Below are 12,868 nucleotides of genomic sequence, written 5' to 3'. Positions count from 1 at the left end.
TTCTCCATTCACAACACAGTTGACATTTTCAATGATTCTGCCTATTTTCATTGTCTTTGTCTTTTTATTGCTGACCTTCATACCATACCTATTACAACAGCTATTCAATTTAGTCAGAGAATCTTGCAGACTTGTAGCGGATTTATTTAAAAGTATAACATCATCCGCATAAAGCAAAGAGCTGGCATTAACATCTCCAATTTTGATATCAGGTTTAATACCACATTCCTTCATAATGTGATCCATATAGATAATGAATAACAGAGGGGATAATGTACATCCTTGTCTCACACCAGATTTAACATTAAACCATCTTCCTGTACTTCCTTCAATTCTAACTGCTGACTCACAACTCAAATAAAGACTAAGTATTGCTTGATATAATGCCCCATTGACACCATATAACTGCAGCGTATTGAATAGCTTCTCTCTTGGCACCTTGTCATATGCCTTTTCCAAATCGACAAAACTTAAATACAGATCTTTGTTATATTCCCATGCTTTCTCGACTATTTGTCGTAAAGTGAAGATCTGATCCTGACAGCCTCTATTTGGCCTGAATCCAGCTTGTTCTTCACCAAGCTTTTCTTCCACAATTCTTCTCAACCGTTTCTCAAGTATACTTGCATAGATCTTACCAGGAACACTCAGTAGGGAAATACCTCTGTAATTCTCACATTCAGTTTTATTTCCCTTTTTATATATGGGTACTATGAGAGCTCTACTCCAATCATTGGGAATTCGTCCCTCTGTCCAGGCTTTCTGAACTATGCAGTGCAGCCACTGTAAGACTCTTATACCACCATATTTCAGCATTTCTGGTCGAATATCATCTACTCCTGCTGCCTTTCCACATTTCAAGCCTTTGATGGCTTTTTCTACTTCAAGTATGGATATGTATTCCTGACTGCATGCCTGGTCAGTGTTTTTTATCACCGTGCTGTCATCACTGCTTGTTTCATTTAGCAGTTTTTCAAAGTAATTACTCCATACTTCCATACTTCCACAATTCCATACGTAATTTTTTTCATGTAGTACTATCATATCCTGTACACCCCTTGAGGGTACATGGCAGGAAATTGATGATGATGATGGTCTGCCAATCCTGACTTGCCATACAGATGATCGGTGATGTAATTTTTGTGTTTGCAATATGTAAATAATAATGTAAGCTTATAATCATGTAATGCTATCTTAGTAGCCTGAACACCCTTTGAGGATACATATCAGGAAATTGGTGATGAAAAACCTATAAGATGAGCTAACTCACTTTTAGTTAAGATTGTTGTCATTATGACAAAAATCAAATTCAGTTCTATTTCATTTGAAGGATACATTGCTTTATTTGTCTTCCAACTATGCTATGAAGATATTGTTATACACCAAAGGAAGTTGAAGATTGGATATTGAATCAGCAGATGCTGTAGCCTGTTCCCCACGCTGCTTATAGGATTTTTGGAGATTTTTCTACCAGTTATGTAGCTTTAACACATGAACACTCCACAAACAGACTTTTATATTATTGTTTTATTATTATTACAGTATCCTCCATGGAGTCAATAGACTCATCGTTGGATGTTCACTCAACCAGCAACATATCATATTGAACTTTAAAATTATTTACACTCCTTGCATTCACAATGCACTCCAGCATTACATTCCACTCGCCAACAACTCCCCACATAAAAAAGATCTACTCCTTACGCCCTTCTTCACCACATCTTTATGCAACTTTCAGGGATGGCCTCTTATTCTTTTTTGTCTTACCATCCACTCTTTTATAATTAAGTCCTTCTGTATTAATCTGGTGAAATCCCCTAATCAACTAGAAGATCTCTGTTATATCTTGATGTCTTCTTCCATCTAATCTTATGTTAAAGAGTATCTATAGAATGATATGCCAATCCTGACTCTCTGCACTCCTCTTATCCACCATGCTCTATAATTCACATTCCCTCAACTGCTCTGCATAACCAGCACTCCATTCCCAATATCATTTTGGTTATTTCTCTTTGAACCCTCTCTTGTGTTTCCACATCACAATGAAAACAGGTGACCAAATCCAAGCACAGTAGGCCATGTATGGTCTGATCAATGCATTATATAGAGGTACCATTACTTCTTTATCCCTATATGTCTGTGTACTTTTTATAATAGCAGCAATACTATGTGCAGTCTTTGCAACACTTGCGATGTGCCTCAGTACTTTATTCCACTGTCTACCATCACCTCAAGATCCCAAATCTCATCCACTTCCTGAAGCACAATTTCACCAATACAGCACCCAGCCTTATATCTCTGCACTCCAAAGTGTAACACCTTGCATTTATTAATATTAAAACTACAGCTCCACTCATCTGTCCAAGCTAAAAGTCTATTCAAATCTTACCTCTAGGTAATGAAAGTCATCTACCCCATAGTGGTAAATGACTTTCATCACCCAGTGAAATACCACAACCCTGCTTATTGGGGGCCTGAAGAAGTGAATACTATATTTAGCTTCCAGAACAGGGGTTCTGGCCTCCCCTACCTCTTCTCCGTGTACAGGCCGGTTGACAGATAGTATATGGGCCTAAACTGGTCAGTAATGAGGCAGGAGGCTTCCCTTTCAATTGGTGCATAATCCTGCTGCCACATACTCTACTACGTTGTGCCTGGTGAGGATGTCCGAGTAGTGGTATGTAAGAGGCACTGTTGAGGCCACAGAATGGCAAGGAGTGGTCTCTGTATGGGTGTCATGTTCACGATTCTGTCTTCCCCAGATGCATGTCCCCCACTCTTTCCTTTCATCTAATAACAAACCAAAAATGAAAAGGACAAACAGCGATGGCAACACTACAAACAGTAAATATCCCCCAACAACAATCATGATTCATTTCACCAGAAAGGTGGCACCTGTGCTTTGGTATATTCTAACATTGCCTGTCAGAGAATACCAAATTTAGAATCCCCTGCTTTTGACCTTCTCTGGCTAGGTTTCCTTGTCCCACTTAGTAACATTCATCTGCTGCATATACCAGTCTTCAAACTCTGAAAACCACAAAGACATCTTCCTCTCCATGAAACTTGACCATCTACAATCCAGCTACTATGCAAACAGCAAAGTCTCATTCTAGGTGACCTGAATGTTTACATTTCCAACTGGCTGGACGTGATTCGGAAATTCGGAAATTCCAGATAATCCCCTCCACTCTCCCAAAAGCCTTGACCTTTTTTTTTTTTGACTAGTTCTCCTTCCAGACACTGTAGATGTTACCTCTCCTCTTGACAAATCAAACCACAATCTAGTTCAGGTTTCCACTCTCAGAGAACTTCCCTTCCTGACCACACCCAACCTCGTGTCCTCTGGCACTACAAAGGTACAAAGTGAGATGATCTCTAGAACAACTATTCTTTCCAGTGGCATGACTATTGCTTCTGCTCTTCTGATCAGACACCTGCACTCTATCCAAAATTCCCATCCACTTTCCAAGCCCTGGTTCAACAGAAGATGTATGAAAGTAGTCAAAGAAAAAAATTCTTATCGCTGGTAGCTTGCATCAAGAACCCCTGCTTCATACTCAGACTATGCAGAAGCATGCAGTAAATGTAAATCAACTATCAGCAAATCCACCTTCATAAAAGCCACTAGACAAAAATTTGTCTCTTGTCGAAATGCCTTCTGGGCCCTCGCAAAAGCTATCGGACATGACTTCTGCTCACCTGTGTTCCCACCTCTCACATCCAAAATGCATTACTGTTACAGCATCCAAAGAAAAAGCTTGACCTCCTAGCATCACTCTTATCCTCTAACTCCTGCATAGATGATAAAGGCAAATCGCCTCCTTCCATACCAGCAAATGGACACCATATGCTTCCTATCGCCTTTTGGTAGAAAGACATAAGAAAAATATTAAACAACTTAAACACTACAAAATCATTTGGGCCTGATGGCATCTCTGCTATTGTACTCCAAAGCCTACACCAGTCCTTCCTCTATTGTCTCTTCAGTCCTTCTATACTCAGCTGGCACCTATGCCTTTTCATGGAAACTAATATATATCCAACTCATTCCAGAAAAGGGGAGTCAAAAAAAGCATACTGTCCAACTACTGACCAATTGCAATCCTCTCCAAAAGTTATCAATGGTCAACTTCTTCACTCCTTAAAAGCTCACTAGTTAATAAGCAACCACCGGTATGGACTTCACTGATTTAATCTGAGTGATGTAGGTTAATATCTTAACCTGCATCACTCGCCACTGGGCACGTGCTATGAAAGGGTTCAGAGACGTGTGCTGTTGCCCTTGACATTTCCAAGACTTTGCGAACTGCATTCCTTCAGTTTACTTGCCATCCTCTGTAACTGGATAGCCAACTTTCTCTCTGGTCATTCATTGTGCGTCATGGTTGACAGCTACCTGTCTTCAAGCTTTGCTACCAGTGCAGGAGTACTTCAGGGCTCAGTTCTCTCACCTACCTTTTTTCCTCTCATACATCACCAGTATTGATTGGCCAAGTAGTTAGCATACTCACTCTCCAGCCAACATGTTGTTGGTTTGAAACCTGCTGTGGGAATGGATGTTTGTGATTGTTTTATCTTGTGGTGTACTGTTATAACCTTAGATATGGCACGGTATGACCTTGCTGTCCTTGCGCAAATTAAAAAAACCATAAATCATCATCATAATCAATCTTATACATAAAAGGCCTATTCTCAATCACTACTAATCCCATTCATAGCCAGTAGCATTCTTCACTCATCCTACTCCTTTGACAAACATTGTAGTTCCCTGACATCCCTTACACCAAGATCATCTGCAACAGTGCCTTAAACACTGATCTCCATACCATCCTTCAGTGGGGCTAGGATAATCTAGTCGACGTCAAAATGCTATCCTACATTTTCTCTCGTAAAAGGGATTTCAGCTCACCTTCCCTCATCCTCAGTGATACACACGTCACCAGATAGGATGAACTCTCTCCTTGGACTGACATTTACCTCCAACCTTTCTTGGCAGAAACACATCACATTAGTAGTTTTCTCAGTTTCTAAAAAACTAGGCATTCTTTTCCACTCAAGAATCTATTTTATACTTACCTGGCTACTAATCCTATATAAATCCCAAATCCATCATCATGGGCTCATTTCAACTTCTATCTCGCAGATGCATTGTTTCAGCTCTGTGTCTCTTCTACAGGTACTTCTCATTCCTCTACTTGCTGTCTAACATCCCTTTATGGTAAAACAACAAACTCATCAAATTTACTTCTCCTCTTCATCATTTATTCCATGGAGTTCTGTCTTCTGGAACAGCCGTCCTCATAATGTGTTTCCCAACAATTTCAACTTAAAGCTCTTTAAGAAGAATGTCGATATGTTTCTACTTTCTCAACCCTCAATTTCACCTGACACACGGCACTGATTGCTATAGGTTCTTGTACCTCTTGTGTTGGGATAAATATACAGTAATCCCTTGATTAATGTGTCCCCGATTAGTGCGTCATTTTTTTTAATACCCAAATTCGATTAGTGTGCCTATATACATCTTACAAATAAATGTTACAGATTTTAAACATTTTCTATCTATACATTTTTATGGCTAACTATTTTAAAAATCACTCACCAGAATGAAACAATTTAGTTACAGATTTAAAACATTTTACAAAGTTATTTTTAATGGCATACTACACTACTTCCATGTACACTACGTATACTATGTTCCAAATTTTTACTGCCAAAATTTATGTCGTCTGCTATAGTATGCCCACAGATTCAAGACCCTTCAACACTTCTGCACATGTCACAAAAAGGAGAATCCATTCCGATAATAGGGTAATCAATCCATCTTCTGAGATGAGTTGTTTATTATCACACGTCAGAAAATTAACTTCTTGTTTATGATCATAGTTTTTAAAGTGGTAACTATTTTGCTTGTATAACAGTTGGGAAACTATCTATTAATCACGTGATTTCGTGTGTTGGTGACCAATTCGTGCATCCTTCATTTCTTTCTCCCCTTCAATGATAACGTCCAAGAGTTAATTAAATCTCATTCTGAAGAATTGAGTGATCCCAACCTGCTAAATTTAGATGCACAGCGGGAAAATCCCGAAGAATATGAAGAAAATTTAACCACTGATAGTCAGCCAAAAGAGATTTCATAGAAACAATTTGAAAATATTTTTTCATACAATCGAAGTTTTTAAGCAGCAATGCTTGGAAGCTGACCCTGATGAAGAGAGAAGCAGTAAAATTTGCAGAAGAGTAGAAGAGGCAATAGAGCCGTATCGTCGATTGTATGAAAAAAAGAAACAAAATGCCTGCCAAACTACGTTAGCTCAATTCTTTGTTAAGTAGAATAATAAATTTATATTCTGAATATGTTGTATTGTCTTTCAGCTTCATGGTTTTCCTTTTACTAGACCCTTAGACATACCCTAATTCTTTTATTAAAAAAATTAAGGTTCAAAAAAGAAATCTGAGGAATGAATTATACATTTTCCCATAGGTTATTATATTCGATTAATGGACCTGTTTTAAAGAACGCATTAGGCACACTAATTGAGGGATTGCTGTATAAAAATTGTCAGCAATACTCCTGATAATTCTACCTAATTTTGAATCATCAGCAAGTATTTGAAGATTCTCAGTCATTCCACATGAAATGTCATTAACAGATAAGCTAAAAGTAGTGGCCCAAGAATAGATCCCTGAATCTTGCATGAAATTTGTAATGGTTGGATAGAAAATATCCAGAAACATTAATATGATTTTATTTGCATTTGAAGTTGAGTGTATTAATTCTAAAGAACTCATGTTATAATAAAACTAATAATTTGTTACTAACGTTTCAAACATTTCCACTTTTCTAAATTGTGCAAATTTTATTGTTGATAACCCAACATTTTCGTATCTAGATGCGTTTGCTATGGACATTTTTGAAAGTTTATTTTTCACTAGGTTAGACTATAATAAATTTAGTTTAATTTTTATCCCAGTGAGAGCAAACAAAGTTTGCGTCTGAAAATATCTTCAGGACTGAATATAGTGTTGTACTATCTTACCTGGGTAAGTAGTACAACACCAGGGCAACTCGTAGCAAAGGTGGAGCAAGCTACCAACACTCCTATCCCAGTATCTCCCATAATGCAAAACACATCTCCTTGTGGATATGTATACTGTTATGCATTAAGGGATTGGCCACTACCCAGACTAGTTTCGACCTTTATTGAAGTCTCTTCAGTGGGAGCCTGAGCCTGGCTCCCACTGAAATTCTAAAGATTCAGTCCTGAAGATATTTTCAGACACAAACTTTGTTTGCTCTCGCTGGGATAAAGGATTAAACTAAATTTATTATGGACATTTTTGTCAGTAATAAAAATTTGTGCAGTTTACAAATCTGGAAGTTTTTTTTATGACAGCTTGCAGAAACATTTTTTTTACCATAATCTCTTATTTTTTAATCATGATTTGAATGCATAATGTGTGGGTGATAAGATTATGAGTAAAAAAAAAAAAGTGATAAAGGTCCTTATTGAATGACTTTTGTTTTATCTGTAGATTGAGCATAAAAGCCTTACACTTGGTGAAGTGTTAGATGGAGACAGAATGGCAGTATCTCAGTACATCATCCAATTTAAAGGTAACTGCCTCTGATTTATTTGTAATCATGTTAAGTCATTTTGCTGTTATCATAATTTCCTGGTAAGTACTCTCAAGGGACACGATTGTAGCATTTTTTTTTACCTTGCTCCAAGTTAGTTATTATCATCAGCTGTTTTCTGTCCACTGCTGGATGATGTATTTCCTAAAGAGTATGATTTGCAGGGCTTCAAATTTCTTCTTTTTCTTCTTTCTCAACTTAATTCCATATGTGATAGTAATATACTGTAGGTTAAACAGCCTCTCTTATTTGAGATAGGTATTAAAAAAAACAAAAAACATTTTCAATTCTCAGCTCTTGCCAAACATTGTCCAAGAATACTATTTAATGTGATTTAACTCACCTAATAAATTTGAGATAATTTTATTTTTGAGTATAAATGCAGTGTGTAATTTTAGCAGTCTATACTAGTGGCCAAAATTGTGGAAACCTTTTGAAAAAAGTGTATTTTTGAGGTTTGATGGCTCATAACACCTTTTTTTTGGTGTAATACCATAAAACTATATATCAATGGAAAGATAATTTAATCAAGAATGTAATGCAACAAAGTTTGTTCAATATCTGTATTCTAAAAAGTTATAGCCAAATAACCAGAAAAAAGAAGCACAACTTGCTTAGGTTGATATGAAGTAGCTGTCCTTCATTTGAATGTAGCCAATGAGCATGAGTGTTTAGGGAGTCAACAGGTGTCATCTTGTTTTGGCAATGAGCCAATAAGGTTACAGTAGGATTCAGCTATTGATGTCATGTATTGGAGCTGAGAGGAGGACATTTGTCAGTGTGTTATGTGATTGCTATCAAGTTGGTTGGGTTTTTTTTTTTGTGTTCTTTCATTTAGTGAGCTTGTAAAACGTAATAAAATTAAAGAAATAGCGCATAGAGTTGACTGGTCACCCAGAAAGCGATGTAAAATAGTACTATTAAGTGAACAAGGCTACAGTTATGAAGAAATTAGAAGAAAAATTGGTGGAAACTTAACCAAAGGTGTCATTTCTAAATTTTTGAAGAGGTATAAGGAGACTCAGTCACTACAAAACGAGACTGGTAAACGCAGGAAAAGGTGCACAACAGCAAGTGATGATAGAAGAATTGAGAGACTGTGCCTACGTGACAGAAGAAAATCATCTGGGTGTATACAAGATGAAATGGCGCAATACAATGTGAAGTTGAGTGCAAGGACTGTTCAGTGCAGACTGCAGGAATTTGGTCTAAATGCTAGAATTCCACAAAAAAAAGCCATTTTTATCTCTCAAACAAAGGTTGAAAAGATTAAACTGGGCTAAAACCCATGTTAACTGGACAGCGGAACAGTGGGAGAGTATTATTTGGAGTGATGAGACTAAAATCTCCCTGTTTGGTAGTGATGGCATAAAATACGTAAGGAAAAGAATCGGAGAAGATTTGCATCCTGATTGCATTACACCCAGTGGTGAGCCATAAGGGGCTCGTGCAAACCCTTTGTTAAATTTTTCTCAAATTTGCGAGTCCCTTTTTCTTGTTTAACCACGCTACCGGCCAAGACGTCTATAGACGTCAAAGTTATCATGGATGCGAAGTGCATATTAAAATTGTAATACCATTGATATTACATTGAAATATATGATGGATACGAGGTGTATGAGGATGCGTATTTGATCCATAATGGCTGGTGAGGTGGTTAATAATCTTGTAGAACTAGAAAATACTTCTGTGGAATGTATACACATGCTACTATAATTGCTACTTTAAATTTATATGGATTTTCTGATAACTATATAAAAAAATCATTTCATTGCATTTTGTTCTGAAGGAGCTAGTGTAATGTTAGGAAACAAATCAGGTGTTGCAATCAAACTTCTACAAAAATTTCCCAACATTGTGATTTGGCATTGCACTCATCGTTTACACTTAGCATTAGACGACTCAATAAAAAACATTAAAGAAATAAATCATTTTGAAATATTTATGGATAAATGATATGCTTTTTATCATCAATCGCCAAAAAATCAACGAGAATTAAATACGATTGCAAAAGACCTTGGTATTGAAAGTGTTTGAACCACGATGGACAGCTTGCAGTTAACAAATGGCTCTTGCTTTGTGGAGAAATTACCCAGCTTTATGCAAGCATTTTGCATCAAATGATAAATATAAGGGCTTTTTAAACCGACTTCTCAATTTGGAATTTTTAAAAGATCTAGCATTAATGATTGATATCCTACAGGAATTATCATATCTGTCAGAAGCTCTACAAAGTCGCAATATAAGTATTATAAGAGCTAAATGAAGGGTTTTTTTTTTTTTTTTGATGATGCGAGCCCTTTGTTAAAATTTATTACACCGTGAAACACCCACTTAGTGTTATGATCTGGGGTTGTATGAGATCAAAAGGTGTGGGCAGAATTTGTGTGATTAATGGGAATATAAATGCCCAAAAATACATAAATGAAATACTTGAGCCCAAACTGAAGCCTTCCACATGTGATCTTTTCCAAGATAATGAAGCATTTATATTTCAACAGGTTCAGCTCCATGTCATGTTGCTGCTGTGTGCAAAAAGTGGTTTCAAGATAATCATATAATCATATTCCACTGCTGGAATGGCCTGGGAATAGCTCAGACCTTAACCTAATCGAAAATCTGTGGAGCCGACTAAAGAAACTTATTAGTCAGAAGCAACCTACCAATAAAACCCAATTAATAGAAGCAATAATTCAATCTTGATTTCACAATATAACAGCTGCAGAACTAAAAAACTTGGTTCACTCCATGGGAAGGCGTTGTAAGGCTGTAATTAACGCTAAATGTTACCCAACTAAGCATTAACTCACATTGTGAGAATTTTTGTATATTTAATTTTTTCTATGTGTTTCACTTGTCTTCTTTACAACTGCTGTTCTAATATAAAAAAAAATCCTTCATAAAAGTTATTGCATTGCATTCTTGATTAAATTATCTTTCCATTGATATATAATTTATGATATTACTCAAAAAAAAAGTGGTGTTATGATCCATCAAACCTCAGAAATACACTTTTTCCGAAAGGTTTCCACAATTTTGGCCACTAGTGTATATCTTGAACAAAAAAGAAACACATTCTTTTTTAGAAGTCAATGTGATATGTGCACGCACACAAACTTTGGACCTTTTGTGTGTTTTATAATTAAGTGTTTGTCTTAATCTCAAAAAATTTATCTCAGAAATTAAATCAGGAAATTTCTCTTATCTTGATATCTTGTACTATTCATGCAAACAGAGAATATTTTCATCAGCCATCTACAAAATTCAGATCAAGAATAGGCATCAAATTATGTGGACAGATGATGGCTCATTCACCCTGTTAAGTATATATATAATTTTTGGAGAATAAATGAACATACAGATTAACTAATTCTTTTTATATAAGTTTTTGGACATTTGTTGTAAACTGGTGATTCTTAAAATCACTTTCATTTGAGTCTTCACAGCATTCAAAATGGATTGCACAACGTTTTTTTTTTTTTTTTTTTTTTTTTTACTGGTAACAGATGTTCCTTTAGTTTTGTTAGTTAACTGATTCCGTAGCACAGATGAAGAATGACAAGACAATATACCTTTTAAGTGGAAAAGACCTGACTGATTCTCCTTCATGATGAGAGGAATCTTTATATGGGCTTTTTCATTGAAGTGAGTTAGCTGATGTCATACAGAAATTATTACAGTGAAAATGGAAGGACCTTGTAATAACATCAAAAGATGTATGCATAAACAGAAGTAGCCGCTCTATTTCTGATCTGAGAAAGTGACGATGTAGTCTTTTTCTTTTTTTTTCCCCTACAGTTGCTAAATGTGGAATTCTCAGTCAAGAAAGGCTTTATGTTAAATTATAAAAATGCAATGAGGATAAACTTAGCTTTCAGCTTGGAGCAGTAACATGGCTTAAGAAGTTACAAGGAAAGAATGTCAATAGCTCATGGGAGGTGGTTAGGAATTGCTTGAGAGAGGCATTATCAGACTGCATATCCAGGGTCAGGGGGTTAAAGTAATTCAGAGTTAAGTGGATGTGGAAGGAATATAAAGAAAAAGGTGATCAGCATGTTCATGAGCAATACAAATTGCAAACAAGAAGGGTATCTATACCCAAATGTGAAGTGACCTCACGACTAGTCTGCTTGTATAAATAATAAAGTTACTTCATTCTTATACTACTCTTGGGTATAGAATTAAAACAAAAAAATAATTTCTTGCCAAATATGATATATATTGTATCTCTGGATGAGAGATAGTTGTAGAAAAATTTTCAACAGCTATATCTTATCCTGAGTATTTAATAAGGTGATACACCTTTATATACTTGTATATGGAAAATATATGACTTCTGCATTAAATTTCACCATGATATCATTCTTAGTCTGACTTTGACTGATATGTTGATATGACTTTTCATATGTTGTTGCCTAAGATTATTGGCATTAGTGAAACCTGGCTATCAGAGTTAAATGCTGTAACTTGGATTGAGAATAAAGGGTACTGCATTTTTAGGAAGGACAAAAGAGATAGGAGAGGAAGGAGAGTACTAATGATATCAGATGACTTGAGTTCATTTGAGATAGAAACTCATTATCATTATTATTATTACACCCTCCATGGAGTTGGCAGACTCATTGTGGGAGGTTCATTCAACTCACAACATATTTATCATACCAAATCTTAAAATCCTTAACACTCCTTGCATTAACAACACATTCTGGTAATGTGTTCCATTCACTGACAATTCTCCATGTAAAAAAATCTACTCCTCACACCCTTCTTCACCACACTTTTACATAACTTCCAGGGATGACCTCTGGTTCTCCTCTCACCTACTCTTTATAATCCCCTCTGGATTAATCTGATAAAATCCTCTCACCAACTTGAATGTCTCTGTCATATCACCTCTCTCCCTCCTATCCACCAAACTCTGCAGTCCACATTTCTTCAACCTCTCTCCATAGCCAGCATTCCAAAGTCCCAATATTTTCTTAGTCACTTGCCTCTGGACCCTCTCCAATGTCTCCACATCACACTGAAAACCAGGTGACCAGATCTGAGTACAATAGTCCAAGTGTGGCCTGATCAGTGCCTTATACAGTGGCACAACCACTTCCTTATCCCTACATGTTAGAGTACCCTATCATAGCAGTACTACAATGTGCAGCCTTTGCAACACTAACAATATGTCCTCTAAACTTCAGTCTACTGTCAACCATCACTCCCAAATCTCTA

The 12,868-nt window shown here is 36.4% G+C and overlaps 1 protein-coding gene across 1 annotated transcript in view; it reads left to right on the top strand.

Moving 5' to 3' along the window:
- Window positions 1-12,868, top strand: part of LOC150107054 (transmembrane 9 superfamily member 1-like) — a 372,331-nt gene that overhangs the window by 86,120 nt on the left and 273,343 nt on the right. The window contains exon 3 of the mRNA XM_090392919.1: window positions 7,543-7,624. Coding sequence (XP_090249045.1) covers window positions 7,543-7,624 — 82 coding nt within the window. The remainder of the gene's footprint in view (window positions 1-7,542; window positions 7,625-12,868) is intronic.

This window comes from Typopeltis vanoorti, chromosome 5, assembly GCF_054136105.1.
Source record: "Typopeltis vanoorti isolate ZY-2024b chromosome 5, IOZ_Tvanoo_1.0, whole genome shotgun sequence".
In the NCBI taxonomy this organism is placed as follows: domain Eukaryota; kingdom Metazoa; phylum Arthropoda; class Arachnida; order Uropygi; family Thelyphonidae; genus Typopeltis; species Typopeltis vanoorti.
Note: the sequence above shows the minus strand (reverse complement) of the source record. Positions and strands in the feature narration are given on the sequence as shown.